Source organism: Peromyscus eremicus, chromosome 20, assembly GCF_949786415.1.
Source record: "Peromyscus eremicus chromosome 20, PerEre_H2_v1, whole genome shotgun sequence".
NCBI classification, from domain to species: Eukaryota; Metazoa; Chordata; class Mammalia; order Rodentia; family Cricetidae; genus Peromyscus; species Peromyscus eremicus.
This window is the reverse complement of record NC_081436.1, coordinates 19113223-19131047: the sequence shown is the minus strand read 5'-3', so window position 1 is coordinate 19131047 and position 17825 is coordinate 19113223. Positions and strand designations below refer to the sequence as shown.

General features: G+C 52.7%; 1 protein-coding gene across 1 annotated transcript in view; it reads left to right on the top strand.

The window, feature by feature from the left end:
* Positions 1–17825, top strand: part of Parvb (parvin beta) — an 87651-nt gene that overhangs the window by 34433 nt on the left and 35393 nt on the right. Inside the window, exons 2-3 of the mRNA XM_059247778.1 lie at positions 8570–8659; positions 10417–10487. Of these exons, the coding sequence (XP_059103761.1) occupies positions 8570–8659; positions 10417–10487 (161 nt within the window). The remainder of the gene's footprint in view (positions 1–8569; positions 8660–10416; positions 10488–17825) is intronic.

Genomic DNA, 17825 nt, shown 5'->3' with positions numbered 1-17825 from the left:
TGAGCATTGTTTGGCACTGGCAGAGAGCTGAGGCTTCCGGAACGTGGATTTAACACAGTTCTGTTCCGGTGAGCTCAGGTGGAGTGGATGAGTCTTAAGTCTTGCTAAATGTGGCCCAGCCTGGGTGCTGGTGAGGGAGTGAGAAGGAGCGGAGAGACCTCAATCTCGCCCTTAGCCACTCTCTACACAGCAGACAGTTGTCATGACAGCCTCATGATCCTGCCCAGTTAGTATCCCCTGCAGTGAAGGATACTGTGTCCACGGCTGTTCTGCGAGGCTCTCCCCCCTGTTTCTCTGGACTGTAGTGACTGTCAGCCGAGGTCCAGAACTGGGAGATGACTTCCAGTCGGGCACAGGCAGATGGAAAGTTCTGGATGCACTTCCAGCAGTAGCTGTGGGATGTGGCCCCAGGGAGGGTGCATGGGCTGAGTAAAGGCACTGTGGTCTGAGCTCTTTCGGGGAGGCAGCCAGAGGGAGGAGAGGGTACTGGAAAAGTCATCCGGGCCAGGTGACTGGTGGCTGGTGACATTGTGGCATGTGTGGACTGGATTCTGGAGGCAGTAGAGGACTGTGTTGGAGGAAGGATTGGATGGGTCAGTGTCTAGGGAGCACAGTGGATTGGGTCGGGAAGGGGGGCGATACTCAGGTGTTAGAGACCAGCCGATGCTCATGCCTGGCTGACAGCTGGCTAGCCTCTAGAATTCTCCCTCCTGTTCAGAAGACGAGCTGAAGAAGCTGGCCCATGAGGCTTTGCATGTGGGGAGATAGCTAGGCTGTCTTTTATCCTTTGAGGACCGTATTCTCTATGAGCTAGGCCGCCTTGGCCCTCCCGCCCCCGATTCAGCCTGCCCAGGGGCCCTCTATGGTAAACTTGACATTTCACTGTGAACCCAGAAACCTTTCTTCCTATTCAAGGCGTTTTTCTGTAGTTCTAACATTTTTCTGATCACCCTGGGGAACAGAAGGGAAGAAAAAGACTGTGTTTGGGGGCTGAGGGAATTGTCTGTTTAACCCTGGCTCTGAGCTTCAGCTGCACACACACACACACACACACACACACACACACACACACAGACACACATACACATACATACACACACACACACACATACACATACATACATACACACACAGACACACACACACACACACACACACACACACACACACACACAATACCAGGCATGGTGCGGTGATCACACCTAGTTCCTGAGACAGATGCATTCTGCCTGGCGTGGGGGGGTCTCTGTCTCCGGGAAACCTGCGTGAATGGTTGGTCTGCCCTCATGAAAGTAGAGGCGGCTGAGCGTGGCCCAAGGCTGGTTGCCCCAATCCACCCCTAATCTCAGGGCGGCATCCTTCCCCTTGGCTCGTGGAGGCTGCGATGCTGTAATTGGGTTCTTGGCGACCCACGACTGCTAGGCTAATGTGAGCCTTACTGGGAGGCCTCTTTTCCATCCAGCGAAGTGGTTGGGAGGTGATCTGTAGGTGACAGTCACTGTCTCTGTTCTGGGTAGCTTCCTCTGGGTGAAGTCCTCTGCTCTCTCCTTCCTATGTCTCTTCTGCTCATGCATTCAGGGCCTGGTGTTGCGCTGGATGCATCACCACGGTGATGACCTGAGACCTGATTCTGGGCACAGGGAAGTGAGTATGTTCCAGAGTGGCCCTAGCTCCATCTAGGGTGGGTGGGTGGGTGCAATGAGAGTGTATCCTAGGCATCTGTGATAAGAGAAGGGCACCTCAAGTGTGGGCAAAGTGTGGCCTAACAGGACCTGGCTCCCGTGGGTTTTGAGGAAGGTACAGGGGTGGGGGAGGAGAGGGCACAGCTGAATTTGTGAGAGGTCAGTCCCTTATCAGGAATCTTTGGGAACCACCAAGAAGTGTGGGCTTTACTTTGGAGCTTTCCACCCTGGGCCAATAATAGGGCCAGCTTGGGTTGCTGGGAAGATGGCTGTGTCCGATGGGAACTCCTCTGTTTAAAATGTTAGTGGAGCAAAAGGCCCAGAGTGTCCCAAGGTCAGATATGTCTTTCAAAGACTCAGCGTGGGTGTGACTGTGCCTCATTCTTTCATCACACTGGTTCCTTTGGCGTGAGACAGAGTACCAGCTTGGCTATTGGAGCGGGAGTCTGCAGTTGGCCATCAGCTGGTGAGCTGGAGGCAGGTCTTACCCTCCAACAGCCTTCCTGGGATCCCAGAGGTTCTAGAGCCCTTACTTCCACAGCTTCAATGGGACGTCATCTTCAGCAATGGCTCCTGATGTGGGCCAGTGGCCTCCTTTCCACTGTACCCTTTTAAAATGCACGTGTTCTCTTTTGTTAGTGTCTGAACTTATTTTAGTGTCTCAAGAAGTACAGTGGAACCTTAGGCCCCAGCAGAACAAGTCCATAAATCAATAGTTTAAGTCCTGGTCACATTCTATTCCTAGGCCTTGCCAACATAGTGCAGAAATGACCTACTCTTAGAAATTACTGAGTTAACACACTGGAACATCCTGTGCTCAGTACCCTGGGCCGTGGCCTGTGTGGGAAAACCAAACCCATTTCTCATGAGCAGCAGTCCAGCTGGGCCTCGATGGTGAAGAGGCTATCTCTCTGACGTCTGAACATCGTTCCCTCTTTCCTGCATCTGGGGCAGAGCGGCAGACTCTCCCTGGGTTCCCTAGCCTAACCACGCTTCACACTGGGTGTGGCCTCATCCATCCTGCCTGTGGTCCTCAAGCTTGGTGCTGAACTCCGCGGTCATGGATCAGCCTTGCACACCAAGGTCTTCGTGTGTGTACGTGTCTGGAAGAGTTCTCCAACTTGAATTCCGTCCCTCACCCCTGTGCACGTCTGAGGATGTCAGAAAGGTCGCTGGCAGCAGTTGGCCTCAGTTGCCCAGACTGATGACATTTTCACTCTTTCTTACCTCGTATTTGGGTCAGCTCTTGTCTGAGCTGGGAGAACCTCACATGCAGCCCAAGTTGATTTCTTTTCAGAACTGCTCTGAAGAAGCCCTTTGTGGCTGGTGAATTAGAACTTCTACAGAGTTAGCGAATTCACAGAAAACTCCTGTTCCCAGGCTCAGCTCTCAGAGGTGTCCTGGGGTCTCTGTTGCTGGCTCACGGGGGGCCCTGCACCCCCTTGGCTAGGAGAAGAGATGGGGGAGACAGACAATGGGCTCTTTGTCTCCTCCATTCTTCCGAGGCTCCGAAGAGTGCTCTGTCTTTGAGCGGATCTATGCAGGGCACCGCTGGGTGCCAGCCTGTGGAGGGCTGGTTAAGTGCCCCAAATTGAGGCCGTTTTTTGCTACCGGGTTTCAGATTCTCCTTTTGATGTGCAGCAGGTGTGGCATGGCCCCTTTTGTGAGAGTTTTGCTTTGATCCTGGTTCAGAGTGGGTTTGCTGAGATTTCCCGGCCATGATCCTTTGTTCTCTGTGAAAACCAGGAAGCGTGTATATGGTACAGAAAGTCCCTGTGGGCACTGTGTGATGCCGCTGCTATGCGGATGTCCGTAGATGGAGTCACCATTGCTCTGCCTGCAGCCCCTCCCCCCCAGCCCTTCCCTGAAGACCCCTCCTCTCACTGTGAGGGGCTTGCACCCCAGTTTCCCAGGCCCATGTCCCTGTCTCGGGGTGAGCAGCTGAGGGTGGCTGCATGTGCTCCTCCACTTTGAGGGAGGCTTGTTCTTCTACCAGCCCGCTTTTCAAAGCCCTGTTTCCCTAACGATGTCAAAAGGAAACAAATGGCTGCCCCTCCCCCACCCCACCCCACCCCCCAAAAATCTTTTTTTTTTCTTTTCTTAAGAGCCTGGGTATAATAAATAAATAAATAAATGGAGCCATACAAAGAAAAGGATAAAGAATAAAATCAAAGCCGTGAGCTCGGCGGCGGCGCTTGGCCTGAGGTATAAATAGCAGTCTCTTAGGAGGCGCCCGGTGAGGGCCGTGAGGGGGCGGGCAGGGGGCTTCTGAAGCTGTCTTTCTCCCTCTGAGACTGTAAGTCAAGAAAGGTGGTTCCCCTCCACCCCCAGATTGTTTCCTTTTAAGTTTTAATCAAGAAAAATTCGAGACCAGGTCTTACGTAGCCCAGGCTGGCCCTCCAACTCACTGTGCGTCTGAGAATGACCTTGATTGATTGAGCTGGTCCTTCTTAGCCTCCCCTTCCCCCCAGGCCAGGATTAAAGGTGTGCATTCCTGCATCTAACTTTTTGCTTTCTAAGCCTTACCTAGTCTTTGGAGAGGCAGGGAGGAGACAAGAGACTTGCCTCAGTCACCCTGTCCTCTCTGTCTTCCTCTCTCCCTTCCCTGACCTCCTCCATCCCTCCTTCCCTGGCTTCCAACTCCATCCCTCTCTGGCTTCCATCTCCCTCCTTCCCTGGCTTCCTCCTCTTGGTCCTCAGCTGGTATTTCTGTACAACCAGCTCCCTGCAAGCCCTGGAGATTCGGTGCAGCGAGAGGGCTCCTGGCCAGGAGGGCCATGTTGGTACCCACTCTTCATGTCTGGCTGCTGGGCTGCGTGTGGACATGGCGTTCAGCTCAGAACAATGAGGCTGCTTGGGAAAGCCAGGCCATAGGCTCCTAGGACTCGGTGTCATCACAGACCTAGCCCAGGTCTGGAGCTGGGCCCAGCTAGCAGCCCCCAGCCATCGGCATCTCGCATCTTTGAAGTGTGTATCCTCTTGGCATCTGGAGCATAACTTTAAAAACCTCAGCATTCCTGGGATTCACTGAAACCCAGTAGCCCGGTGGGCTGGTCACTGGTGGAGCGGAAGACGTAGGTTCTCCAAATCCGTCCTCGAAAGACTGATGGGTCCTCGGAGCTGCCCACTGGGTTAACACTGGAAACCGTCCAGTGCCGAGTATGATACCTGGAAGATTCAGGCTGGGGCAATGGATCCCTCTACCCTTGGTATCTGTAGGCCCCTGGGCTGGGCCTCCCTACCACCACCACCACCACCACCACCACCACCACCACCACCACCACCACCACATACTGCTCTGTATCCCCAAGGCTGCTCCTGAGTCTGACCTTCTTTCAAGACTGGTTCATTGGATGCCTCCTCCAGGAAGTCTCTCATCGTTCTCCCGACATGAAGGACCTGTACCTCCTCCATGCTCTTCCAGGGTAGTGGCTCTCCCGAGCCTCCTCAGGTAGCCACCATTGGTCACAGCTAACCCTCCAGCTTATAGCTATGTGTGCAACCCGAGCCAGGTGCTGAGTGTCCCAGACTTCTCCATCCCGCTACACACCTCTGGGAGCAGGGACTGTTCCCACCTTTGTGCTACAGAGGGGAAACTGAGGCTTAGCGAGGTGCAGGGGGCCTGCCTGACCCCACAAGTACGTGGCAGAGTGAGGTTTGAGCTTGGGTTTGGCAGGTTTGGCCAAGTTCATAGCGCTCTTCCTGGGCTCTGAGTCTCTGTTTCCCCAAGGCCTTGAACAGGAAGGACCACCCCGGGGAGAGCATGTGGACCGCAGCCTGGCAGGCTCTGTGTGCGTGCTTCTTCTTTATGAAGGTCACACAGTCCCTGGCCCTGCTTAGTGTTGTTTTTGATGTGCAAGGGCGATGTGGAAATTTCTGTTTTATGTGACCTAGTTTCTGTGCTTTGATAATGGCATTCTCTTTGCCGCCGCCCCCCCCACCCCCCCCCCCCAACTCCGAGATTTTGGAATCAAGTTCACAATCCCAGTCTCTTTCCCCAGGCCCTGGGCTTCATGCCCCAAGTCTAGGTAGGGGGCTGATGCATGTAGTGGCTCCAGGGTCTTTGTTATTATTATTGTTTTACATTTCATTTGTGTTTGTGTGTTCGTGCATGTTGCAGGTACACGTGGAGGCCCGTGGTCACCCTTCATGCTGTGCCTCAGGAGCCGTCCATCTTGCTCTTTCAGACGGGGTCTCTCACTAGGACTGGGGCTGACGGATTAGGCTAGCTGGCCAGTAAGCTCCAGGGAGCCCCCTGTCTCCGCCTCCCCAGCACTGGGATTACAGGGGCCAGTGCTGGCCTTTTAATGTGGGTTTTGGAGATTGGTCATGGGCCTTCATGCTTTCTCAGTACTTTACCCACTGGGGTCTTTCTGAGAGGAATGTAGCTCCTTGATATGATTCTCCTAGGTGGCTTGCTGGAGTCTCCCTGGACGGCCTCATTCTCAACAGAAACATTTTTTTTCTTTGACTGTCACCCCAACCACTGCACATGGCCTTGGCATAAGGGACCCCCTGTGCTTTTCCCTGCAGTGTTAGCCGGGTGGGATTTGGGGAAACCTAGTCACTGGGCTGCCGTGGTGTTGAATTTCCCTGGAGAGTTTCTTTTCTTCCTATTTCTGACTCCCTCCGTTTCACTATGAAGTGCAAATATTTGCTGGAATTTGGTCTGTTTTCTAAACTCGCCTGGTGTCCCAGGATGGATCTTTGTGTGTCTTTGGGGGGGTGGGGGGGCAAAAGGAGTCCACACCCGTTGGTGGTCACTGACTCATGAGAGTTTTTTATAGTTGCCCGCTTCCCTCACAGAGTCATGGTGAGGATTGGGGGATTAGGAAATGATTAGTAGGGGCTGGAGGGATGGCTCAGTGGTTAAGAGCCTTTCCGTGCATGAGTCCTATTTATGGATCCCCATGGGTGTGGCTGTCATAATTTTCCTTCCTTTTTTTTTTTCTTTTTTGTTGTTGTTGTTGTTGTTTTGAATCTATGAGCATCTGTACCATTTTCATCTTTTTGGCTGTTGAGAACAACGTAGCCTTGAACATGGGTGTACAAGTTTACGAGAGGGTCTCTTTTTTCACAAAAAGCTGGACATCAGCATCTTCGCTGATGTGAGAGCTGGTGTCTGTCCTTGTGAAGGCAGAGGGTGGCTGGTCCCCAGAGCTGGATCCACAGGCGTGTCTCAAGAGCTGGTCGCGTGTCCTGCTCTAAGCTGGGGACTTGTGTTCTTCAGCCTGCCTGGGGACCTCAGAGAACAAACAGGAAATGCCGCCTGAGGCAGCAGGGTCAGAGGTGTTAACAGCTTAGGGTCTCCCAGCCAGAGTTGGGATCATTTGTGCCATACGGGGTGTTACCTCATCACCTGCTGTTGTGGGTGCCAGGTGACCAACACGCCAAAGCTTTGAGGTGGTGACGGTATTCCAGGCAGAGCTTGGAAGGCGTATCACTGTGTATGTTCTGAGGCGGAAGGATAGAGTGAGTGGTGGGACACCTGCCGCTGGAGATCCCCTCAGAGAAGATGTGTGATCCGTCGGTGATCAGTACTTCCCACTCAAGCCTGTAAAACGCTACAGGTCTAGGCCTGGACCCGTCTCTGTCACCTCTGGATCTTGGGGCTAGAGTCTGGACTCTGAGGTCCAGGGGTATGGAAGCCACCGTTTCCAGACTCCAGACATGGTAGAGCTTTCTGTAGACAGGAAGAAGCCAAGCCTTGCATCTGTACAAGCTGTCCCCCGTAACCCCCACCCTCCGTGGCTGTGACCAAGGGCCATCAGGGTCTCTGTGGGAGATGAAGGATCCTGTGTGGTGTCATAGGACTGGGGCGCACACTGCCTGAACCTTGCCACTATCCCCCACCCCCAGCCGACATACATACAAGCTAATGCACAGCGTGCAGTCTCTGGGCCCACACACTGCCAGCATGGAAGCTCGCGCACTCATTTCCTTAGAGTTCGTTGTTTTTCCTACTGGCCTTGATCCCGATGCTGTTACATTCTATAGAGATTTAAGATCTTAGGAGGAAGCATGTCCCTCCGGGGGCCAGGAGAGACGGTAATAGAGATTTAGTGACTTACCACCTAGAGAATTAGTGGAGCAGGTGGGGAGAAAGGGGGCTGTGGGCCATGCCTTGCTGGGTTTGGGACATCATCCAAGCAGATTTCCCTGCAGGTCCAAGTACCAGCAAGTGAGGGCTGGTTGTCATGACTCTCTACTTGGTCCACGTGGGAAGTGAGGTGAGAGGGGACATCCAGGCTGGCTGCATGTGGATGCCCTTTTGGAGGTTAACTGTTCCCAGGGCAGAGATCTGGAAGGGTTGTGCCCAGCAGGGAGGAGGTATATGTCCAGACTGAGCTGGCTTCTGGTCTGAGATTCTAGCCTGTTTAAAAATAGACACAAGGACAGCACAAAATGTAAGAGTTCAACTACACCTCCATCAGACTTCCGTCCCAAAGGATGTGGCACACTTTAAATTCTGATCACCCGTGTGTGCAAGCAGGCCTGTTCACACCTCGAGTCCACAACCCCAGACACAGCTCTGCCAGAGACAGAAGGCTATCCATCTATGTTCTCTGCCCTTGCTGGGGTCTAAGCTTTGTCTCCCAAAGCAGCTTCAGGCAGGTCTGGAAGCCATTAGAAGCAACCAGAAGCTTCCATGTCTCAGTCACATATTCCAAAGAACAGTGTGGACAGACTGGTCAGGCTTGGAAGGAATGAAGAATTGCTTGATGCAAAGCAAAATGGCGTGTGTTCTGTCTGGGCTGGGAGCACTTTTCCTCGGCTTCCCTGGACCAGCCACCATGAAGGGATGTGCATGCAGGCACCATGTTGGACACATGAGACTTTCCTCTTGGGCTCTCTGCATACTGACTGGGTCTCTCTTTACTCAACAGTGACTGACTTGCAAGAAGAAGGCAAGAGTGCCATCAATTCTCCAATGGCCCCGGCTTTGGTGGACATCCACCCTGAAGACACCCAGCTAGGTACTTGTGGCCGCTTGACATCCTTTGCTGTCCATCCCTGGGGTAGGACCCCCCATGGGTGGGGTGGTGGTTGAGAACCTGTGTCTTATTCAGAGAGATCTCTGGGGAGAAGCAGGCTTCTGCTCCTGTCTTCCGGGGCAGGTTTCATTGGCAGCCAGGTGTAGATGAGCGGCATTGGGAGCATGGCTTGTTATGGTCACAGTTCCAGGAGATGGCCAAGCAGGGCCGGGCAAGCAGTGGAGGAGAGAGAAGAGGAGTTGGCTTGTTTGCTGAGTAGAGGACTGGATGGTGTGAGCTCCAGGAACAAGGTACTGACTTGAGTTAGCTGACAGCTGGCCTAGGGGATGAGAGAAGATGAGGCAGAGAGTGTTAGCTCAGGGTATGGAACCCCATAAATCCCTAGAGGAGGAGGCTAGAGGACAGCCATCCGTGGAGGAAAGTCTCCCTGGGAAGAGCGGGCCCCAAGGTCTCAAAGCGTGAAGAAATTTAGAAACTAGGCACACATCCCAGACACCCCATATATCTCGATGGCTGCCCTGAAGAGCTGTGCCGGGCCTGCAGCTGGCTGTGTGGGAACTGTGGATGGGGAGGCCCCTGACTCCTGGCGGGTCGATGACAGGGTGGCAGTCAAAGTGGCCTTTCCTGGCCTCGTGTTTTGGCAGCAAGTCACTGTGGAAGGCAGGTATGGGACACTGCTTATTTCCAAACCCTGGTTCAGACAGAGATCCCTGTCTACCCAGATTTTCCATGACAAGGGCATCAGGGGGAGGAAGCAGGGGAGGAGGCCCAACTGTGGCCCAGAGGTGGCCTGGTACCCAAGACCACTGGTCTGTGACGTTCTTTCCCCGCCAGAAGGACATGCTTATCACTGCTACTGCAGCTGATTGTTGCAGCAGCTGCAGCCTGGCTGTTCTCTGCCTGGGAAACTGGACTTCCCCCCACATCCCCGCTGTGGTCAGTGGGCCCACAGCACCCTGGCGTCTTTCTGTTCTGGCCCCCTTGTGTCTTCATCCTTGCCCCACCTTCCTGTCCTGCTCCCCTGATGAACTCCACTGGCCTCTTGCTGTCTGTCAGATCCAGGCTAGAATGTAGAGGGAAAACCTAACAGGGGAGATGGGTAAAACGTCATCCCTTTGCATGGTTTTGCTATTTCTACTACTTCCCTGTACTTCTTGTATTGTATATGATGCCTCTGCCCTGGTCCATTCCAATATCCCAAACCACGAGGTAGCGAGGAAAGAGCTGCATACATGCATCCCAGGTCTTAAGGGGCCCCCAGAGGCCACGCCCCAGGGACAGGTACCTCAAGGTCATAGGCAGGTGTAACAGTTACCTGCCGCCTCACTAGGGGTGGTGTTTCAGGGCATAGCTCAACCAGTCACCCGCTACACGGTGATCCAGGAACTACTGGTGTTCTCAGATCTCTCCAACCCTCTGGTTCTGGCAGGGCTACCCACTGTCTTTTCTCTCCCCATGCCAGCATGGTTTAGACTCACTGCTAGAGCCTTTGGAGTCTAAGGCTGGGGAGATAGAGACTAGCTTCATCTCCTCCTGCTGCCCTGCATGATTTATTTCTGATCTTGGTGTGTAGCCAACAAGGCAGGAGACTTGTTCTCACTGAGACCATGGTGGGTCTCTGCTTTTCCCCCTGCTTCCTGCCCCATGTGAGTAAGAAGGGAGTCCTCTACCCCCTGACATCCCTGTCAACCCTCCACCCCACCTCCCCGATTCACTCTGGCCCTTTCTGTCTTTGGCAGAGGAGAATGAGGAGCGTACCATGATCGATCCCACCTCCAGAGAGGACCCCAAGTTCAAGGAGCTGGTCAAGGTAAGGTACAGTCTGATGTCATTGGAGCATCCCTGTTGGCTCCAGGCCTTCTTTCGAAGCCTCAGGGCTTCTGTAGACACAAGGAGGAGTTGAACCTCCAGGGTCCTGAGAGGGCTGATGAGGTGCAATAGAAAGGGATACAGAGCTGAGCTTGTGGGAGCTCATGGACTCTAAACTGACAGCTAGGGAGCCTGCGTGGGACCGACCTAGGCTCTCTGCATGTGGGTGACAGTTGTGTAGCTTGATCTGTTTGTGGAGCTCCTAGCAGTGGGACCAGGATCTGTCCCTGGTGCATGAGCTGGCTCTTTGGAACCTATTCCCTATGGTGGGATGCCTCACTCAGCCTTGATGCAGGGGGAGGAGCTTGTTACTGCCCCAGCTTGATATGCCGTGTGTTGTTGACTCCCATGGGAGGCCTTCCCCTTTCTGAGGAGTGGATGGGGACCGGTAGAAAGGAGGTGGGAGGAGGGAACAGAAGAAGAGGAGGGAGGGGGAACTGTGGTTGGTATGTAAAATAAATAAAATAATGAATAAAAAAAAAGAAAGGGGTACAGAGGAGTGGAGTGTGGGCTGAATAATGAGATGGGACATGGGTCCTCTAGGTGCTCCCATGTGCTAGGGCAGCCCTATGCCTTTATGGGACTGTCACACGGTACTCACAAGAGCTGTACAGGGTCTGTTTGGAATCAATACACCCTGCAGACAGGCCCAGTTGTTATAGCTTCATGGGGTCTGGATTCAAGCTGTTTGGGGTAGCAGGTTGTTGTTTTCCCCCACCCTGGCCTCATCTGAAGAGGGGCCTTGGTGTCCTAAAATGTCAACTTGACATAGCCTGAAGTCACCTGAAAAGGGAGTCTCCATTGAGGCCTTGCCCAGATCAGACTTGACCTGTGGCATGTCTATGAGAGATGGTATGATTGCTAATTGATAGAGGTGGGCACAGCCCGCTGTGGGTGGCACCATTCCCTTGGCAGGCAGTCCTAGGTTATATAAGAAAGCTAGCTAAGCGTGAGTCTGTGAATAAACCAGCAAGTAGTATTCCTCCATGGTTTCTGCTTCAAGCTCCTGCGTGAATGTCTACCCTGACTTCCCTCAGTGGTGGACGGACCTGGAAGTGTAAGCCAATAAACCCTTTACTTCCCTCAGCTGCTTTGGTTGGAAATGTTTTAACATGGCGATAGAATGAAACCAGAGCACTCGGGGAGCATGTGACTGTCAGCTGGGTGGGAAAGCAGAGGCTTTGCTCCCAAAGGTCACAGAAACAGGTGGGTAGGACCGTGGCTCAGTGGCTTCCAGGAACAACCGCCTGCCCTTCTCTATCACATGTCTGATCTTGTCCAGGGGCAGCTTGAGACGTTGATTGCTCAGATCTAAGCCACAGTAGGACTCCTGAAGGCCACCCACCTGAGACAGGCAGGCAGATAGGGTCATACCTCAGAGAGGCCCAGACTTGGTTGGGGTGACCTAAGTGTGTTGAAATACTGCACATGGCAGTGTCCTTGAGTTTTCACAAGGGTCCATTCAGGGGAATCAGGGCTGCTTGCCCGCTGTGCCTTCTAGAAATATGAACTGGAAATGTCTGTTATGGCTACCCAAAGAGGGTGATTTTTTTTTTTTTTTTTTTTTTTTTTTTTGTTTTTGTTTTTGTTTTTCAAGACAGTGTTCCCTGTGCAACCCTGGCTGTCCTGGAACTCACTCTGTAAATCAGGCTGTCCTCGAACTCAGAGATCCACCTGCCTCTGCCTCCTCCTATGTGGTGGGATTAAAGGTGTGAGCCACCACTGCCTGGCTGAGGGTGATTCTTTTTCCTTTTTTTTTTAGACAGTGTCTCACTGTGCAGGGGAGTTTATCTGATTTGCAGTTCTGGGTTACAGTCCAACACTGGGAGCATGTCAAGGTGGCAGGAATTTGAAGCAACTAGTCATATCCACAGTAAGAGCAGAGAGAATGAATGTGTGCATGCTTACTTGCTTGCCTATTATTCTCAGCCTTTTCCTTTCTTATTCTTTTTGAGACCCTATAGGTCTAGGGGTTGGTGCCACCCACAGTGGGCTTGGTCCTCTCACATCAATTAGCTTGATTAAGACAGTCCCCCACAGGCCAGCCCAGTGTAGACACTCTTCAGTTGAGTCTAGATTGTGTCAAGTTGACAATTAAGATCAACCATCTCTCTGGGCAGTGATGGTGCACACCTTTAATCTCAGTACTCGGGAGGCCAAAGTACATAGATCTCTGAGTTTGAGGACAGCCTGGTCTACATAGTGAGTTCCAGGACAGCCAGTTCCAAACTTAAAACCTATCTGGTATGTTGGCCTGAGCAGGTTAGAGGACAGTTCGGTCTGGCTGACATCCTGGGAGAAACTCTGTCTCGGAAAACAGAATAAAACAAACCCCAAACCAACCAACCAACCAAACAAACAAACAAAAACAACAACAAACCAAACCAACGAAAGATTACCCATTGCATCTGGAGGTGTCAGGAAGAGGGAAGCCTGGCTCCAGCTACTGGATTGGAGGAAGGACAAAAGCTGTGTGCTGAGGTCTGTGGGAGCCTCTAGAAACTGGAGAAGCCAGGGAAGCAAGGTCCTTAGAGCCTCCAGAGGGGCTAGCTCTCCTCTCCTAACACTTGACCTCAGCCCGGTAACAGCGGTTCTGGGCTTCTTGCCTCCGGCGTGTGAGAGGATCCATGGGAAGCCACCAGAGTTGTGGAAGTCCCCTAGAGCAACCACAGGAAGCAAATCTCCTTCACTGGAGCTGACCATCCACATCAGTTAGACAGGGTGGCCCTACACCTACCACAGTGGCCGAGTCCTTGAGACGCCTTGAGACGTTCCCACAACCATCCCATTGGCCTTCAGCTACACATCTGGAGACTAGACTTCAGACAACCCAGCCTGAGATCTCATCTCCCAGCAGGCTGGTCTTGACCTAGCACTTTCAAAACCTAGTGTGAACACCAGGCACAGGGGAGCAGTTCTGGGGCTTTAGGGGGGCTCATCAGCTATTGTGTGGCTGTGTGGTGAGGTGTACAGAGTGTCAAACTGCTTGGCAAGGCAGGGCTCTGAGACAGACAAGCGTGGGAGGTAGGTGCAGTGGTTCTGATGAACTCGTCCTGTTGGTCAGGTGTACCAAGCTGGGAGAATAGCTGTGGTCTGTTTGGAGCTTGCTCGTGTTGGAGGACTGTGGACGTTTCCTTTTTCTGTCCTGGCTGTCCTGGCTGGCCCAGATAACGCACTTGTGCTATGAGTGTGGGATGAACAGCCTCCCAGCTGCTGCTAGGACTGGACTTGGTGCCTGGCTCGTTCCCAGGCACCTCGGGTCTGCTCTGTTCGGACCCTTCACTATCATTCCATGCCTCCTCTCTCTGTCCCTCTGCTCCACATACTCTATGGCTTTGTTGCTGCTGTGCTGAGCAGGGACCCTCTGATTGTATGTTTAGAGGTGACAGTTTCCTCCAGGACACATGGCAATCTCAGGGGTCCCAGCATACCTTAGACTTGATAATTCACCAGAAGGACCCCAGAACCCACTGGAACCATGGTTATCAACCTGTGGGTCGTGACCCCTTTGGGGGTTGAACAACTTTTTTACAGGGATCTCTTATCAGATATCCTGCATATCAGATATTTACATTATGATGCACAACAGTAGCAAAATTACAGTTATGAAATAGCAGAAATAATTTTATGGTTGAAGGCCACCACAACGTGAGGAACTGTATTAAAGGGTCACAGCATTAGGAAGGTTGAGAACCTTCCACTGTACTGGAAGCTGTTGTCCTTTAGGTCACCATTGGAGACAGGCACAGTTAGCTGGGGGAGGCACACTTGGGATCGGGATCCAGGGAACAGGCTGTGGGAGAAGGGGCAGAGGCTGGGAGCTTGTGATTGTACCTCTATGCAGATGGTTCCAGAACCTCAGTGTCCAGGGTCACTGTGTGAGTCTCATTGTTTCAGAATGTTGTCTATGCTGCAGACCAGTGACCCAGCTTCTGGTGGTCCCCTGTGGGGGTGCTGTCCAGAAATAGGTTTTGTGTTTTGTTTTTTTCCCCTAGAGCTGGGGAGGGCACCCAGGACCTTGCTCTATGACTGAACCATACCCCTGCCTCCCCAGATGTGGGTTTTTTAAATCTTAAAACCTATCTGGTCTGTTGGCTTGAGCTGGTTAGAGGACAGCTTGGCCTGGTTCACATCCTGTCCTTCTGGACATGGTCATTGCGGCCGTCTGTCCTTCACAGCCTCTCCCAGTCTTTGGGACCATGGCTGAGTTTCTGAGGATGCCTGGCTGGCCTTGTTTCTTCCTCTCTGCTTTCTGTCCTCTATGTTTTCCCTCTGTTGTCTTGGTGGCCTTCTCTGTCCCCTGCTACTTTGCGATAGTCATCCTTGCCATGTTGTGAGCTGCCCTCTGCCTTCGTCTGAAGTCCCAGGCTCTGGCTGGGCAGACACTGGAATGAGGTTGGTCATTAAAAAACTATTTTGAGCATCTGCTGTGCTTATGGGGCCATTTAAGGGGCGAAGGTCCAATCCCAACTCAGGAAAATACAGTACCTCAACCCATGGCCATTCATTATCTGATGATGGGCATGGGAAGGGATCAGGTCAGGGGGGGAGGGTGCATTGGCCAGCCAGGCATCACCTTAGACACGGACCTGCATTTTGTGGGCCCAGGAGCCTCAAAGACTCACCCTAATGTCCTCTCCTAGCATTTCTTCCTGTGGCCATTTCTTCTGGTGTCTGCTGGAATCAACCCGAATTCCTTGTCGGTGGCCAGTGTGTTGGAGGCTTATGGCTGAGATACTTCATGTCATTAACTGTTATGTTAGGAAGCATACTGTGCTTTTCTTTTAGGGGAGACGCCTCTGTGCTCAGTGTCTCCATTTGGTCCTTGTCCCCGGGGCCTGGCCCAGAACTCTGAAACCCTGAGTTGCCTGGGTATGAGATCTCCCCGACAGCACACACTCTTGGTCACACCTGGGTCACTGCTAATGAGGGCATTTGGTGAATCCCCAGTTTGCTTCCAGCGGAGGATGATCCTAAGGGGACCCAAGCATGCGTGGTGAAGGGGTTGACACTGTTGATCTCTGGGAGGGAAGGGGCCTGGAGGGTGGTTCTTTTTACTGATGGCCAGTGACTGAGCTCGTAACCTGGGGTGCCGGACTCTGGGCAGTGAGTGTCATAAGCATGTTGACTACAGAGGCATGTGAGGTTAGAGAACTGGTGTTGAAATGATGCATTTTAGAGTTGGGAAGAAAAACCCAATAAACCCACACAGCCCTTCCTAAGCAGGCTAGCCAGAGCAGCTAGGCACCTCATGCTGAGTTGCATCTTCCTCCAAGAGCAGATTTCATATCTCATCGTTCAGTTGCTGGGCAAGGCTTACCCTTGTCATGAAGCTGGTTTTTTTCCTCTTGTGCCTGGGTTGTATGGAAGTGCTCTGCCAGGCTCAGTCCCCACTGACTCCGCCCAATCCAGTAAGGTGCAACTCCATCCCCAGGGGACAACACAGCCAGGACTCTGTTTGGAAATGATTAAAATGTAACTGTCATGGCTCTGGGGGAGACAGACTGCAGACCTGATTATAATTCAGAAGGAACTAAGGGGAAAGTAATTTTTTATTCTGGTTAGAGCGAGCTCATAGAGCTAGCCGTGATCGAGTGCCGTGTAAGGATGTAATTAATATATGTCCTCCTTATTCACCCGCAGGACTTGGGGCTCGCAGATGAACGAGTCCCTAAAAATAATGGCTGATGCTATCTTTAAAAGCTCTTTTGTAGAACAGAAGATAAGAAGGATGACCGGGAGCAGAATGATGGGGTGACAGGCGATGTCCCCAAGTCAACTGCTCCTCCTGAGGGTGGGCAGTGAGACAGGGGAGGATGCTTGCCTCCTGGACCCGAGAGCCTGGCCCGTTGCGTAGAGTTCATTTTTAGCTTTTTGTTCCTGCCTTTGGGCTCCGAGTAGGCCAGAGATCTAGATGTGGGGTTTTTGTTTGTTTTATTGTTTTCTTCTTTAAGTTTTTGATTCTCATAGAAGAAACATTCTCTCGAGATTTCCTGGCAGGATTGTGTTTGAGAAAGGAAGCCTCTGGAAGGGCCTGTAGGGCCGAGAGTCCTTTCTAGATGTGAATTCCCCGAGGCAGTTTTCTGGTTTGTTTGAGACCTCAAACTGGGATCTTAGCCACTGGGGATAAGTGCTGAGCCAAACAGCTCACTCACCAAGCTCACAGTGTACCTGGGAGAAAGCATGCAGAGGGCTGAGTGAATATGCGATCAGGTGGCAGGGGGTGCCTGGAAGCCTCATACCCCCTTTCTGCTGCTTCCTGCAGGGCAGTCTGGGAGGTGGCATTTAAGCAGACCTCTGCATCAGTGCCTAGGAGAAGGTCATGGCCAACTGCCCAACAGCAGGTGCTTGACAGGTTCTAGCAACCATTGAGATGGGCAGGGTGACAAGAGCCTAGCGAGCATGCAGGGGAGTGACCAGAGACAGAGACACAGTGATAGAGGTTTGGGGATGGTGGCCGATAGCTAACGGCCTTGTTGGCTCATGTTGGCTCTCAGGGTGGAGGAGTCAACTCTTCCTGAACGCTGTGGCAGACAGGGGCAGGGCTGGCTCTGGGTCTACCCTGTGCACCTTCCATGCCCTCACTGTCCCCAGCATAAAACCCATGATAGGTCACCGCCCTTGTGGGCAGGGACTGCACTGCATCTCTCTTCATCCTCACGGCCCAGGGTAGAACCTGCTGCAGACACTCACTCATGTTCTTATCATCAGAGGAGACCCCGAAAAGGAAGGCCCAGCAGCTGTGGTTTTTGCAGTCGGAGGTAGGACAGCAGGACAGCAGGACGGCAGGACAGCAAAGCACAAGCTTCCCTTCCCTTTTTGATGACGGGCAGAGAACATCCACCCTTATCTGTTGTCTTGGGGTTTCTGTCGCTCTGATGAACACCCTGACCAAAAGCACCCTGGGAAGGAAAGACACCTAAACCTTGTAATCCTCGTCCGGATAAGCCAGGGCAGGAACTCAAAGCAGGAACCTGGAGGCAGGAACTGAGGCAGAGGCCGAGGAGGAGTGCTGCTCACTGGCTTGCTCATCATGCTTTCTTATTACACCCAGGACCACCGGCCCAGGAGCGGCACAGCCCAAATCGGGCCCTTCCACATCAATCATTAAGAAAATGTACCATAGGCCGGGCGGTGGTGGTGCATGCCTTTAATCCCAGCACTTGGGAGGCAGAGCCAGGTGGATCTTTGTGAGTTCGAGGCCAGCCTGGTCTACAGAGCAAGATCCAGGAAAGGCTCAAAGCTACACAGAGAAACCCTGTCTCGAAAAACCAAAAAA